Source organism: Lepus europaeus, chromosome 4 (genome assembly GCF_033115175.1).
Source record: "Lepus europaeus isolate LE1 chromosome 4, mLepTim1.pri, whole genome shotgun sequence".
NCBI classification, from domain to species: domain Eukaryota; kingdom Metazoa; phylum Chordata; class Mammalia; order Lagomorpha; family Leporidae; genus Lepus; species Lepus europaeus.
In genome coordinates this window covers 90,097,724-90,114,727 of record NC_084830.1, presented here as the reverse complement: position 1 = coordinate 90,114,727, position 17,004 = coordinate 90,097,724, and the positions used below count along the sequence as shown (strand labels likewise).

Here is a 17,004-nt window from a genome sequence, read left to right as displayed (position 1 = left end):
TTTTGTTCCCGCCTTTGGCTTTAAACCCAGGACACTGTGGGCATTTGGGTAGCAAATAAGCATATGGAGCTTTCACTTTCTGTCTCTCAAATAAGTAAAAAAATTTTAAATAAATAAAATTAGGAAAAAAAAAAAAAAACTTTAGAGGGCATCTCAAAAGGACACAGGAGCCAGGCTGAAGAGGCATCCATTGGTAAAATCTGAGATAGTATATATAATAAATTAAATCTGATTAGCAATGGATTACAATCCATCATACAGAATAGAAATCTGTAAGTCTATATGTAGTAGAAAAATAGCCGGAGGTAAAAGGATTCCTTCTTAATAGTGAAATGATTTATAAATATTGAGGTGCAGGAGTTAGAAAAATTACAGCTGGGTAGGTATTTGGCCTAGCATTTAAGATGGCACTTAAGATACCTACATCCCACATCAGAGTGCCTGGATTTGATAACTGGTGCTAGCTCCAGCTCCTGACTCTAGCTGCCTGCTAATGCAGACTCTTGGTGGCAGTAATGGCTAAATGACTGAGTTCCTACAACCCATGTAGGAGATACAGATTAAGTTCCCAGCTTCTAGCTTTGGCCTTAGATGGATTCCATTGCAGGCATTTGGGGAGTAAAACAGCATATTTTCTGTTTCTCAAATAAGTTAATTTAAAAATACCTATTTTAAAAGATCACTGAAAAGAAAATGACAATTTTCAATACCATAAAAATGGGTTTCAGCAAGAATCAATAAATTCAAAATTAGCAGAGAGAAGGAAGAACTGATAAAGTTAAAGACAGTTTTAAGATCTTAAAATGTCTCCTACCAAATAGCTAATAGTTACAATAAGGAAAATAATTAACTACACAGTGTACACTTTGGTTAGGTGTGATACTTTAAGAAGATAAACACAAATAGTATTTAAACTGTGGGTATACAACCTGATATAATTGAGAAAACAGTAGATAAACCCCAAATAAGGAACATGTTATGAAAAACAAATGGTGAAAAGCAGCTCTACTGTTCAAAATGTCAATGTCATAAAAGAGGAGAGTTTATGAATGGTTCTAGGTGAGGAAACTAGACATGTGATCCTGAACTGGATCTTATTGTAATGGAGGAAAAAGGAAGCTATAAAGGACATAACTGGGACAATTAACAAAACTGGAATATGGACTGCAGTTCAAAGTACTGCACCAATGATAAATTTCCAAAGTTTTCTATACTATGATTCCATGAGAAAATAAACCTACTCTAAGGAAAGACACATATTAAAAGATAAAAGAGGGGCCAGCATTGTGGTGTACTGTGTTAAGCTCCCACCTATGATCTGGCATCCCATTTGGGTGCCAATTCGAGTCCTGGTTTCTCTGCTTTCAATCCAGCTCCCTGCTATTGTGCCTGGGAATGATGTTTCTTGCACCCACACGGGAGACAAAGGGTAAACTCTTGGCTCTTGCCTTCTGCCTGGCCCAGCCCCAGCTGTTCTGGCCATTTGGGGAGTGAACCAGCAGATGAAAGACCTTTTTCTGTCTCTTCCCCGCCCCTCTCTGAACACTGCCTTTCAAATAAATAATATTTTAAAAAAGATAAAAGAGGGACCAGCGCTGTGGCGTAGCAGGTAGAGCCGCCACCTGCAGTGCTGGCATCCCATATGGGCACAAGTTCGCTCCACTTCCAATCCAGCTCTCTAAGGCCTGGGAAAGCAATAGAAGATGGTCCAAGTCCTTGGGCCCCTGCACCCACATGGGAGACCCATAAGAAGCTCCTGGCTTCAGATCAGCACAGCTCCAGCAGTTGCGGCCAGTTGGGGAGTGAACCAGCAGATGGAAGGCTTCTCTCTCTCTCTGCCTCTCCTCTCTCTGTGTAACTCTTTCAAATAAATAAGTAAATCTTTAAAATATATATATACATACATATACATATAAAAGAGAATTATATATTCAATTTATTCTTAAATAGTTCAGAAAAAAAGTGGATGTGTATGAACATATAAAGAAACTATGATAAAATAATGGCAAATATTAAAAAGTAATGATGTAGAAAAGAATACATGTGGGCATTCACTATTCTTGCAAGTTTTTTGTTAAGTTAAACTTTCTCATTAACTATTTCAAAAAGTATGTACAGGGTCAGTGCAAGTCCCAGCTGCTTCCACTTCAATCCAGCTCCCTGCTAATGTGCCAGGAAAAGCAGTGAAAGTCCTTGGGATACTTGTACCCATGTGGGAAACCCAGACGAAATTCCTGGCTCCTGGCTTCAGCCTGGCCAAGCCCTAGTCAATGTAGTAATTTAGGGTGTAAACCAGTAGATGTAAGATCTTTCTCTCTCTGCCTCTCCCTTTCTCTCTGTAACTCTGCCTTTAAAATAAATAACTAAATCTTGCCGGCGCCGTGGCTCAATAGGCTAATCCTCCACCTTGCGGCGCCGGCACACCGGGTTCTAGTCCCAGTCAGGGCACAGGATTCTGCCCCGGTTGCCCCTCTTCCAGGCCAGTTCTCTGCTGTGGCCCGGGAGTGCAGTGGAGGATGGCCCAAGTGCTTGGGCCCTGCACCCATGGGAGACCAGGATAAGCACCTGGCTCCTGCCTTTGGATTAGCGCGGTGCGCCGGCCGCAGCGGCCATTGGAAGGTGAACCAAAGGCAAAGGAAGACCTTTCTCTCTGTCTCTCTCTCTCTGTCCACTCTGCCTGTCAAAAAAATAATAATAAATAAATAAATAAATAAATCTTAGGGAAAAAAAAGTATGTACAACCAAAGACAAAAATAATTAACACAGAGACAACCAACAGAACAGGAGAAAAATACTTGCAAACTACTCATCCTACAAGGAATTAATATTCAGAATAGATAAGGTCCTCAAACAAGTCAACAGCAACAAAAAATTGAATAATCCTATTAAAAAAAAACAGGAAATAATATGAATAGACATTTTCCAAAAGAGGATACACAAATGGCCAACAAGCACATGAAAGATACTCAACATCACTAACCATCAGTGAAATGTAAATCAAAACCACAATCAGTAAGCCAGCATTTAGTTGCGTGTTTAAAAATAGCCATATCCCACAAGAGAGTGCCCGAGTTTGATTCTCGGCTCCAGCTTCCACACAATGCAGACACTGGGAGGCAGTGGTGATAGAATTGACTTCCTGCCACTCAAGCGGGAGACCCAGATTGAGTTCCCAGCTCCTGGCATCCTACCTCAATTTTTTTGGATATTTGGGGAGTGAACCAGTGGATGGGAGTGCTCCATTTCTCTGCCTCTCAAATTTTTAAAAAACCCACATAATGAGGTATCATCCCACCTCATGAGAATGGCTATTATCAAAAAGGGAAAAAAATGACAAACACTGACAAGGATGTGAAGAAAAGAGAATCTTTATAGACTGTTGATGGGAATGTAAATTAGTACAGCTGTTATGGAAAACAATATGTAGGTTCCTCAAAAAACTAGAAATATAACTACTATATGATCAAGCAAATCCACTTTTGGGTATAAATCCAAAGGAACTGACAATAGTATATAAAAGAAATAGCTGTACTTGAGTGTTTATTGCAGCACTATTCACAATAGCTAAGATACGGAGTCAACCTAGATGCCCAACAACAGGTGAATGGATAAAGAAAAGGCACCATATACACATAATGGAATACTACTCAGTTATACCAAAGACTGAAATTCTGTCATTTGAACCAATATGGATGGAATTAGAGGATATTATGTTAAGTAAAATAAGGCATAGAAAGAACAATATTGCACGCTTTCATATGCAGAAGAAAAAATGTTGACTTCACAGAGAGACAACAGTGGTAAGCAGAGCCTAGGAAAAGTGTGACAGAAGGAGAGGCAGAAAGAGGATAATTATGGGCACAGGAGTGCAGGTAGCTAGGAGGAATATCTGAAATTGTTCTATAACTCAGTGGGAAAACTATGGTTAACAACAAAATAGCTAACAGAGAGGATGTGAATGTTCTAACACAAATAAAAAATGTCTGGGGTGATGGACATGCCAATTACCAATTACATTATACACACATACTGAAATGTTACCATTTCCCATAAATATGGATAATTACTGTATCAGTTACACACACACACACACCCATACACATACACATAACATAAATGTGTATGCGTGCATTTTTTTTTTTTAGTATGCACCAACTTTCCCTGGGGGAAAAACTCTTTTTCATAAAGAATTTATCTAGTTATGCGTGTCAGAAGGCAAGAAAGCAAACTCTGACTGGTCTAAAAAGTGAAAACTAACCTGCCATCACCCCTCTTATGAGGTATGTACACCTAGATTCATAGAGCAAATCAGTACAACAACCATGAAAATAAACCAGATCATAAATATATGAATGAGAAGATAAACTATACCTAATAGCTTTTTCCAGGATTTGATGAGAGACTTTGCTAAAGATGTAACTTCTTCATCTGTACTTTGCTTGCGAATAGCGTTAACTGACATTCCAATTCTTGTGGACTGCAAGGCAAGGCAACGACAAAAAATTGTACACCAATTTTATTTCATGCAATTCAGTATTCTACCCATATTTTCTTCGTTCCCAGATTCCTGTTTCCATTTCAGAACAACAACTCTTCAATTATTTGAATTCTTACAACATCATAGACTTAAGATACATATCTTTTCAATTTAAACATCAATGTTGTTATTACAGAGACCTGCAAATATGATTTGCTACCATAATGAGGCTATTTAACTCCTGAAATGAAATCAGTCTTTCCACAAAGAAGGACAAAATGTAAAATGTACATGTACATAAAGCAGGCTGAAATAATGACTAATATATGTACCTTTTGTTTTTAGACATTCTTCTATATACGTAATTTTGTAGAGCACAACTTGTAATGAGTCTATCTAAACATAAAGTACTACCTACAGAGGTTTAAAAGACATATTTTTTGGCTTGTAGCTGGCATATAATCATAGATATTAAAATGAACTTCAGAGGATATAGATAAAATTTAACGTGTGATAATATTATATGTCCAGGATATCTGGAGCATCCACATTCATTAATCTTCCTAACAACACTTCAAAGTTGAAATAACTCTCATTTTTATTTTTAAGATTTATTTATTTATTTGAAAGGCAGCAGTACAATGAGAGGAGAGAGAGAGAAATAGATACCGTCCATCTGCTGGTTCATACCCCATATGGCTGCAATGACTGGGGCTAGTCCAGGTGGAAGCCAGGAGCCAGAAACTCCACCCAAGACTCCCACGTGTGTGGGAGGGGCCCAAGCACATGGGCCTTCTGCTGCTGCTTTCCCAGGCACATTAGCAGGGGGCTGGATCAGAAGTAGAGCAGGTAGGACTCAAACCAGTGCTCATGGGACACAAGCACTGCAGGAGGCAGGCAGCATAACCTGCTGTGCCACAACATCAGCCCCTCACTCTACTTATTTTTAAAGATGAAGTGATTCAATGATTAATAAATAACCTGCCCAATATTATACCATGACTAATTGGCAAGGCTAGGATTTTAATCTAGCTTTCTCTGCTTATAAGGTGTATACCCTTTCCTGCACATCAATGATTTTTGAACTGTGTTCAAAGAACATATAAGCAATGATAGTGCAATTACAGCTGACAAATAAAATGATAAATTATTTAGTAACTTTAGGCTGTTAATAGACAATCTTTCAAAACATAAGGTATATGGGAAAAAAAACAACTAAAGGAATTCTTAGTGCTAAAAAATAAAGAGAGAGAGAGAGAGAGGAACCCTGCTGTAAGTTTCAAGGTAAAAAAAAAAAAATAGGTAGTTCAGGTTTCCTTTTAAATAACTCAATACAAAGACAAGTATTGGGCAAGAATTTAGAATACATAATTTTCTGGTGTGTCTTACATTATACTGCTTGGGAAACTTAGCAGGACGGGTCAGGTTTAATAGCAGAAGATAATAGGAGTCCCATAATTCTAAACCCCAAAAATATTTGGGGTCAACAACGTAAGTTTCTAAAAGAAAATGCCATTTTAGGAGAGGCTTGCAGGAGAGCAAAGGTACAAGGAGAAAATGGATCAACTGTGTGCAGTAAGGTGGCTACCTTTATTAACACAGGCTGTTATTATTAAAAAGTCAATGATTGTGGCCAGAGTTGTGGAACAGCAGGTAAATCATCACCAGTTCATGTTCTGGATGCTCCACTTCCAGTCCAGCTTCCTGCTAATGTGCCTGGGAAACCAGCAAATACAGCCCAAGTGCTTGGAACCCTACACCAAGATGGAGTTCAGGTTCCTGGTTTCAGCCTGGCCCAGCCCTAGCTGTTGTGGACATATCTGAGGAGTGAACCAGTGGATGGAAGTTTTCTCTTTTTCTCTGTCTCTGCAGAAGATGGTCCATGTGCTTAGACCCTTGCATCCACATGGGAGACCTAGCTGTTGTAGCCATCTAGGAGTGAACCAACAAATGGAAAATAACTCCTTCTCTCTATATAAGCTTGCCTTTTTAAATAAATAAATCTTTAAAAAACAGCTTTCTTCACTGCAGGACTAATAAAAGTTTTTAGATAAACTACACACTGTGAAACTCCAGCAGAGAAAATAAGTATCTTTGCTAATGGTTTCTATAGAACCTCAGATAGATACTTGGAAAGGAATTACTTTGCAGGGGTAGAGAATGTCCAGCCATAAGGCCCACAAAATCATTTAGTCTAGCCCTACCCAGGCAATCACAGGTGGAACTCGACATTCAGTATGCCTATAGCAGGCTAATTTTTAATTTGATAATTTTATATGGTCCACAAAAAATGTTATAAATATTCAAATGACTCTTGGCAGAAAAAAGTTTCCCCATCCTTACCTTAGAAAATGCAACATATTGAGCAGACTGGGGGAGGCAAATGCATACTGATAAAGCAAAAAGGAATGAGTTCTGAGACCAAGAGACACCGTTAACAGCACAGGAAACAAGTAGAGTGATAAGCTCCAGAACAAAAATCTCCTTCATAATCACTCAGGGATTTTTGCCAGAATGATCTGAAGGCAGCCACACAAAGGTTAAAAAACAACCAAAAACGTATAGCTACTACGCAGCTTCCTTAAAATACATACAAAAGTATAAAAACAACATACAGGGGCCAGCATTGTGGCACGGTAGTTAAGCCTCTGCCTGCAACACAGGCATTTCATATAGGGGCTGGTTCGAGTCCTGGCTGCTCCACTTTTTTTTTTTTTTTTTTTAATTTTTATTTTTTGACAGGCAGAGTGGACAGTGAGAGAGAGAGAGAGAAAGGTCTTCCTTTGCCGTTGGTTCACCCTCCAATGGCTGCCGCGGCCAGTGCACCGTGCTGATCTGAAGGCAGGAGCCAGGTGCTTATCCTGGTCTCCCATGGGTGCAGGGCCCAAGCACTTGGGCCATCCTCCACTGCACTCCCGGGCCACAGCAGAGAGCTAGCCTGGAAGAGGGGCAACAGGGACAGAATCTGGCGCCCCGACCAGGACTAGAATCCGGTGTGCCAGCGCCGCAGGTGGAGGATTAGCCTATTGAGCCGTGGTGCCGGCCTGGCTGCTCCACTTCTGACCCAGCTCCCTGCTAATGTGTCTGGGACAGCAGCAACAGATGGCCCAGACAGTCTGATCATTGTGGCCATTTGGGGATTGAACCAGTAGATGCAAGATCTCTGGGTGTATGTGTGCCTCTCTTCTAACTCTTTAAAATACAAAAAAAAGAAATTAAGAAAAAAAATAACAAATGGCCCTGTGGCACAGTAAGTTAATTCACCTGTGGCACTGGCATCCCATATGGGTGCCCATTCAAGTCCCAGCTGCTCTTCTTCCGATCCAGCTCTCTGCTGACAGCCTGGGAAAGCAGTAAAAGTTGGGCCAACCACTTGGACCCCTACTTCCACATGGAAGATCCGGAAGAAGCTCCTGGCTCCTGACTTCGGATCAGCCCAGCTCCAGCCATTGCAGCCATTTGGGGAGAGAACCAGCTGATGAAAGACCTCTCTCTGTGTCCCCCTCACTGTCTGTAACTCTACCTCTCAAATAAAATCTTTAAAAAAAAAAATAACAAAGAAACATACAGCTAACATAAAACATCATTGAAAGAAATTAAAATATAACTTGAACAAATAAAACACATCCCGCATCCAACACTCTGGAAGCCTTAAATGTTAAGATTTCAATACTGGGACCACACTGTGATGCAGTAGGTTAAGCCACCACTTGCAACGCTGCATCCCATGCCAGAGTGCTGATTGGAGTCCTGGCTACTTTGCCTTCTGATGCAACTCCCTGCTGGTTTGCCTCCTAAGGCACAAGAAGATGGCCCAAGTACTTGGGCTCCAGCTACCCAAGTAGGTGACCTAGATGGAGTTCAGTTCCTGGTTCCTGGCTTCTGTCTGGCCCACCCTCAGCTCTTGCAGCCATTTAGGAAATTAACCAGTAGACAAGGGATCCCTCTCTCTTCTGCCTCTCCCTCTGTCACTCTGCCTTTCAAATAAACAGACCTTAAAAAAAGATCGCATTAATGTCAGAATAAAGATTCAATGCAATCCATGCCAGAATCCCATCAATCTCTTGTGCACACACTGACAAGCTTACCCTGAAGTTCATACAGAAATGCAAGGGACCACAAATAGCTAAAATAATTTTGACAAAGAAAAAAAAAACAAATTTGGAGGACTCACAACTTCCAATTTCAAAACATACAGAAAGCTACAGTAATTAAGACAGTGTAGTACTGGCATAGGAAAGTCATATAGATCAATGCAATAGATTTAAGACTCCAAAAATAAACCCCTACATTCTTGGTCAATTGATTTTAGACAAAGATGGCAAGACAATTCACTGAAGAAAAGAATATTTTTTTAAACAAATGGTGCTAGAACAACTAGATACCCATTTGTAAAAGAACAAAGTTGGTCTAGCGCCGTGGCTCACTTGGCTAATCCTCTGCCTTCGGCACCAGCACCCCGGGTTCTATCCCGGTCGGGGCGCTGGGTACTAGTCCTGATTGCTCCTCTTCCAGTCAAGCTCTCTGCTGTGTCCCGGGAGGGCAGTGGAGGATGGCCCAAGTGCTTGGGTCCCTGCACCTGCATGGGAGACCGGGAGGAAACACCCGGCTCCTGGCTTCAGATCGGCGCAGCACCGGCAATGGTGGCCATTAGGGGAGTGAACCAATGGTAGGAAGACCTTTTTCTGTGTCTCTCTCTCACTGTCTATAACTCTCTGTCTCTCTCTCTCACTGTCTAACTCTGCCTGTCAAAAAAAAAAAAAAAAAAAAAAAAAAAAAAAAGTTGGGCCTCCTCCTTACACCACAAAAGATTAACACAAAAGGAATACAAGAAAAATCTTCACGACCTTGGATTAACCATCAAGCACCGGTTGCTTTTCTAAAAAATTTTACATGAGAGACCAAGAGACAGATAAGAGAGAGATAGATCAAGAAAAGATAGAGAGCTCCCATCTACTGGTCCAATCCCTAAACACTCTCATCGGCTGGGACTAGGCTAAGGACAAAGCTGGGTACCAGGAATGTAATCCAGGTCCCCTACATGGGTGGCAAGGACTGGACCACTTGAGCTGTCACCTGCTGCTTTCCAGGGTGTACATCAGCAGGCAACTGGGACAGAAAATGAAGCCAGACCTCAAACCCACGTATTTCAATATGGGATGCAAGGTGTCCCAAGTGACATCTTAACAACAAAGTCAAGCACTTCCCCTCCCACAGCAATAATCTTAAATATTATACCTAAAGCATAAGCAACCAAAGAAAAGAAAGATAATTCAGACTACATCAAAACAAAAACTGTGTTCAAAAACACCAAAAAAAGTAAAAAGATAATGCATAGAATATAATTGGAGATAATATTTGTAAATCTTGTACCTGACAAGGAACTTTTACCTAAACTATATAAAGAACCTTTACAACTCAGTAATAAAAAGGCAACTTGATTTAAAAATGGGCAAAGAATCTGGATGGGCACTTCTTCAATAAGATATAAATACAGATGGTCAACACATGAAAAAATGCTTGACATCACTAATCATTAGGGAAATGGAAATCATCATGATCCACAAGGAAATACCACTTCACACCCACCAGAATGGCTATAATTATAGACAGATAATAATAACAACTACTGGCATGGATGCAGAGAAACTACAGAGTCATCATTTATTACTGCTGGGAATGTAAAATGGTGTAATCACTTGAGAAACAGTCTGGCAGGACCTCAAAATGTTAAACACAGAGTTACCACATGACTCAGAAATTCAACTTCTAAGTATCATCTATCTAAGAGCACAAAAACATATGTTCACAGAAATTTGAACATGAACATACATACTGTCATGATTCATAAAAACCAAAAAGGGGAGAAATAATCCAAATTCCATCAACTGGTAAACCAATAAGCAAAATGTAGCATATTCACACAATGGAATTAGCTGGCCATAAAAAAGGGTATATATTAAAACATGGACATAGGCCAGCGCTGTGGCTCAATAGGCTAATCCTCCACCTGTGGCGCTGGCACACCAGGTTCTAGTCCTGGTCGGGGCACCGGATTCTGTCCCGGTTGCCCCTCTTCCAGGCCAGCTCTCTGCTATGGCCCAGGAATGCAGTGGAGGATGGCCCAAGTGCTTGGGCCCTGCACCCCACGGGAGACCAGGAGAAGCACCTGGCTCCTGCCTTCAGATCAGCGTGGTGTGCCAGCCGCAGCGCGCCAGCCACGGCAGCCACTGGAGGGTGAACCAACGGCAAAGGAAGACCTTTCTCTGTCTCCCCTCTCACTGTCCACTCTGCCTGTCAAAAAGAAAAAAAAAAAAAAAAAGGACAAATCTTGAAAATATTATGCTAAGATGCCAAACACAAAAGGTCACATGTTATATGATTCTATTTATGTATTCTAGGGTGGAAAGAGAGGTCCAAACTGGGGAGATATGACAAATGACTGCTAAAAGGTCTGGTAGTTCTTTATGGGATGATGAAAATACTCAAATTGTGGTAATGGAAGCAAAATTCTATGCTAAATACCACTGAATTATACACTTCAAATGTATGAATTGCATGGTATGTAAATTATTCCTCAATAATGCAGTTAAAGAATGTTATAAGGGGTAGGTATTTGGCACAGCAGCTAAGATGCATACATCCCATATCAGAGTGCATAATTTGAGTACTGGTTCCACTTCTGATCCAGTTTCCTGCTAATGAGCACTCCTGAGAGACAGCAAGTGATAGCTCAAGTCCTTGTGTCTCTGCCACACATGTGAGAGACCTGGTCTGAGTTCCAGGTTCCCAGCTTCAGCTTAGCCCAATATGATGTTGTGACCATATGGGAAGTGAACAAGCAGACCAAGATCTCTTTCTCTTTGTCTCTCTAACAAACAAAATTTTTTAAGTTACAAAGTCTTAAAATATGTTGTACCCATAAACAAATGTAATTACAACTTAATCACAAAATGTGTAAGAAAAAGGAAGAACCATGTTTCCAGCAGACTTAGAGAAAACTTCAGTAAAGAAGTGATGGGGGAGCCAACATTGTGGCACAGCAGGTTGAGATACCACCTGTGACGCCAGCATCCCCTGTGAGTGTGGGTTTGAGACCCAGCTGCTGTACTTCCAATCCAGCTCCCTGCTAATGCACCTAGGAGAATAGCAGAAGATAGCCTGAGTGACTTGGCCCCTGGCTACCCATGTGAGAGACCCAGACAGAGTTCCAGGTTGTGGCCATTTAAGGAGTGAATCAGCAGATGGAGGTCACTCCCTATCCCCAACTCTGCCTTTCAAAAAAATTTTTTTAATGATGGAACTGCAAACAGCACAAGGAATCCAAAAGCAGCAGAGGCAAAGAGGAAGAAAGCACACAACACCTATCCCAGCTCTCCAAGCTCCCTAGCCAAAGGGGACATCAGCTAGCCAGGAAAATTGGAAATTGCCATGGCCCCCCAATACAGCAGACCAGCAGCCCTAACTCTTGGAATTCCACACTCCTCACTGAATTTAAATCCAATCGAGAAAACTGACTGGGGTTTGAGCAACTACTTTGCTTCAAAAAAGGGACCCACATGGCTTCCCTCTGCCTTCAATAAACTACACCCAAGCTACTGTGTTCCAGCAGTAGTTGAACTCTTTTCTCTTTTAGGGGACAGCAGGCAGCCTCTGACCAGAAGTTACTATCAGAAGTCCCCAGAGCCAGAGCAAGGACACTTTCCAGGGTAGAGGGCAGGTCCCTTTGATGTGGTCACAAGCCCCAGAGCTACATTCACTGACTCTGTGCAATCTAAGAAGTTCCCCTCATCTCCTCCAGCCCAGCACTAGCAGCAGTCCACACATAATCCCAGAGGATCAGGCCTGAGGAAGTTCCTTTCTTCAGCTCTCAGCACAGAGTGCTAGGTGGCCAGGATACAAGCTCTAATGTCATCTTTTTTTTTTTTTTTTTAAGATTTATTTATTTATTTGAAAGGCAGAGTCACAGAGATGCAGAGACAGAGAGAGAGGCCTTCCATCCACTGGTTCACTCTCTATATGGCTGCAATGGCCAGAACTGGGCCAATCCAAAGCCAGGAGTCAGGGGTTTCTTCCGGGGTCTCCCACATGGGTGCAGGGGCCCGAGGACTTGAGACATCCTCCACCACTTTCCCAGGCCATAGCAGAGAGCTGGATCAGAAGTGGGACAGCTGGGATGTGGGATGCCGGTACCGCAAGTGGTAGCTTCACCTGCCACGCCACAGTGCCAGTCCCTCCTAGTGGCACCTTTCTATGCCCTGGGGACAGTCTTCTCTATGCCCTGCAGCTCTGGGACTGTCAGTGTTGATGTTATAACCCCTGAAGTAATCCCACATTCACCTATGGATCTGGAGGGTCCTGATGCCTTACTCTGCTTCAGGCTGGTGGTTGCCAGTCCACAATTACCCAGTATGACAGGCATTTGCCTTCTGAGACCTAGGTAAAGACTCCACTGCATCCTGTAGCTCCAGAACTGTGACTATTAGCACCAGATTCCTTAGAGTCACTGGAACCTACCCTGTGGCACCTAGGGAAGAACCTACTTGCATTTCACTGCTCCAGACCCACAACTGCAAGTGCACAATCCCCAGCAAAACTTGTATTCAACCGTTAGGACTACAGCAAGGTCCCCTTAACATCCCCCAGTGCTGTGAATAGGACTTTTGGTGCTATATGCCCCAGCATCACAGAAAGAAAAAGGCATTGGGAACCTACTGAAATTATAGTTGAAAATTTTTCAAATCTTGAAAGAGACACAGACATCCAGGGAAGCTCAAAAGACCCCAATTAGACAATAAATAAATAAAAATAAATAAATAAATAAAAAATCTTCTCTAAGCCATATAGTGAAATTGCAAAAAGTTAAGGATAAGGAAAGAATCCTAAAGATAGTGATGGGAAAAACATTTAAGTTACACATAAAGGAAAATCCATTAAACTAACAGAAGACTTCTCAGCAAAAAGTCCTACAGGTCAGAAGAGAGGGGAAAGATATATTCAAGTTATGAAAAGAAACAACTTCCAGCCAAAAATATTTTATCCAGCCAATCTATCCTTTAAAAGTAAGGGAGAGATAAAGTATTTCCAGTCAGGCAAAAACTGACAGAATTCATTATCATCAGACCAGCTTTACATGGAATCCTGAAGGGTGTCCTACATTAGAAGTAATCATGAAAACACATGACACGGCCAGCGCCGTGGCAAACTAGGCTAATCCTCCGCCTGCGGCGCCGGCACCCCAGGTTCTAATCCTAGTTGGAGTACCGAATTCTGTCCTGGTTGCTCCTCTTCCAGTCCAGCTCTCTACTGTGGCCCAGGAAGGCAATGAAGGATGGCCCAAGTGCTTGGGCCCCTGTACCCAACATGGGAGACCAGGAGGAAGCACCTGGCTCCCGGCTTCAGATCTGCGCTGCGTGCCGGCCGTAGCAGCCATTTGGGGGGTGAACCAACGAAAGGGAAGACATTTCTCTCTGTCTCTCTAACTCTGCCTGTCAAAAAAAAAAAAAAAAAAAAAGAAAGAAAAAAAAGAAAGAAAGAAAGAAAGAAAACAAAACACATGACAAAACAAAATTCTTAACACAGCACTTACAATCAGTATCCAATCAACAAAATGGCAGGAATCAGTTCTTAACAATATTAACCTTGATTATAAAAGGATTAAATTCCTAGTCAAAAGAAATAGCTTGGCTAAATGGATTAAAAAAAAGACTTAACTATATGCTGCCTAAAAGGAACTCACTTCACAAGCAAGGTACACAGAGCAGAGACTGAAAATAAAGGTCTGGAAAAAGATATACCATGCATTCCCACCAACAGTGGGAATGCAAACTGGTCAAGCCACTATGGAAGTCAGTCTGGAGATTCCTCAGAAACCTGAATATAACCCTACCATTCAACCCAGCCATCCCACTCCTTGGAATTTACCCAAAGGAAATTAAAGTGGCAAACAAAAAGTTGTCTGCACCTTAATGTTTATTGCAGCTCAATTCTCAATAGCTAAGACCTGGAATCAACCCAAATGCCCATCAACAGTAGACTGTATAGAATACTGTATAGAATACTAGACAGCAGTCAAAAACAATGAAATCCGGTCATTTGCAACAAGATGGAGGAATCTGGAAAACATCATGCTGAGTGAATTAAGCCAGTCCCAAAGGGACAAATATCATATGTTCTCCCTGATCGCTGGCAACTAACCAAGCACAAAAAAGGAAACCTGTTGAAGTGAAATGGACACTATGAGAAACAGTGACTTGATCAGCCCTTGTCCTGACTGTTTTTGTCAAATTTAATACTTTTTCCCTTTTAGTATTTTTTTTGTTCTAGTTAATACTATTGGTTGAACTCTGTAATTAACACACAATTATTCTTAGGTGTTTAAATTTAACTGAAAAGTGATCCCTGTTAAATGTAAGAGTGGGAATAAGAGAGGGATGAGAAGTACAATTTGGGACATGCTCAATCGGACTTACCCCAAATGGTGGAGTTAGAAATGTGCCAGGGGATTCCAATTCAATCCTATCAAGGTGGCATGTACCAATGCCATCTCTCTAGCCCAAGTGATCAATTTCAGTTCACAATTGATCACACTGATAGGTCTAAGAGTCAAAGGGATCACACAAACAAGACTAGTGTCTGCTAATACTAACTGACAGAATCAAAAAGGGAGAGAACGATGCAACATGGGAAGCAGGAGACACAGCAGATTCATAGAATGGCAGATGCCCTAAACAGCACTCTGGCCTCAGAATCAGCCCTTAAGGCATTCGGATCTGGCTGAAGAGCCCATGAGAGCATTTTAGGCATGGAAAGCCAAGACACTCTGGCAAAAAAAAATTACCTAAATGAAAGATCTCTGTGAGTGAAATCCCAGTGGAAAGAACGGGGCCATCAAAGAAGGAGGTACCTTTCTCTGAAGAGAGGAGAGAACTTCCACTTTCACTATGACCTTGTCTAAATAAGATCGAAGTCCACGAACTCAAAAGGCTTCCATAGCCTTGGCAACTCATGACTAGAGCCTAGGGAGGTTACTGACGCCATAAACAAGAGTGTCAAATTGTTAAGTCAACAACAGGAATCACTGTGTACTTACTCCTCATGTAGGATCTCTGTCCTTAATGTGTTGTCCAATGTGCATTAATGCCATAACTAGTACTGAAACAGTATTTCACACTTTATGTTCTGTGTGGGTGCAAACTGATGAAATCTTTACTTAATATATACCAAATCGATCTTCTGTATATAAAGATAATTGAAAATGAATCTTGATGTGAATGGAATGGGAGAGGGAGTGGGAGAAGGGAGGGGTGTGGGTAGGAGGGAAGTTATTGGGGGGAAAAAGCCATTGTAATCCATAAACTGTACTTTGGAAATTTATATTTACTAAATAAAAGTTTCAAAATAAAAAGATATACCATGCAAACAAAAGCCAAAAATGAGGTATAGTAAATATGCTCACATAAAAGACATTAAACCTAAAAACGTAAAAAGAAACAAAGAAGAGCATTATATATACTGATAAGAAGATCAATTCAGCAGGAAGATATACAAGACTAGCAGATATATAAAGCAAATATTAGATTCAAAGGGAGAGATACAGCCGGCACCGCAGCTCAATAGGCTAACCCTCCACCTTGTGGCGTCGGCACACCGGGTTCTAGTCCCGGTCGGGGCACTGACCCTGTCCTGGTTGCCCCTCTTCCAGGCCAGCTCTCTGCTACGGCCCGGGAGTGCAGTGGAGGATGGCCCAAGTGCTTGGGCCTTGCACCCCATGGGAGACCAGGAGAAGCACCTGGCTCCTGCTATCGGATCAGTGTGGCACGCCAACCTCGGCGGCCATTGGAGGGTGAACCAACGGCAAAAAGGAAGACCTTTCTCTCTGTCTCTCTCTCACTGTCCACTCTGCCTGTCAAAAAAAAAAAAAAAAAAAAGGGAGAGATACACTCAAACATCCCACTGTCATCAACTGACAGATCATCCAGACAGAATATTAACAAAGATGCATCAGCATTAAGCCAAGTTTTAGAGTAAATGGACTTAACAGGCATTTACAAAACAATTCACCCAACAACTATAGGAATACACATTCTTATTATCAATACACGGAATATCTTTTAGGACAGTCCATATATCCAGCCACACAGCAAGTCTCAGTACATTTTTTAAAAAACTGAAGTCATATCATGTATCTTCTCAGAAAAAAAAAAAAAGAATAAAACCCAAAATCAACAGAAAATATATAAACACATGGAAATTGAAAAACAAGATACTAAATAAGAAATGAGTCATTGAACTTAAAAACGAAATACAAAAATGTTTTAAACATTTATTTATTTACTTGAGAGGCATAGTTACAGACAGAGAGGGAGAATCAGAGAGAGGTCTTCCATCTGCTGGTTCTTTCCTCAAATGGCTGCAATGGCCAGAGCTGGGCAGATCCAAAGCCAGGAGCCAGAAGTTTCTTCTGGGTCACCCACATGGGTGCAGAGACTCAAGTACTTTGGCCATCTTCTACTGCTTTCCCAGGC

General features: G+C 41.5%; 1 protein-coding gene across 2 annotated transcripts in view; it reads right to left on the bottom strand.

Moving 5' to 3' along the window:
• Positions 1–17,004, bottom strand: part of TCEA1 (transcription elongation factor A1) — a 65,174-nt gene that overhangs the window by 24,144 nt on the left and 24,026 nt on the right. For both annotated transcript variants that reach the window (XM_062188495.1, XM_062188493.1), the window contains exon 3: positions 4,372–4,477. In XM_062188495.1, the coding sequence (XP_062044479.1) occupies positions 4,372–4,477 (106 nt within the window). The remainder of the gene's footprint in view (positions 1–4,371; positions 4,478–17,004) is intronic.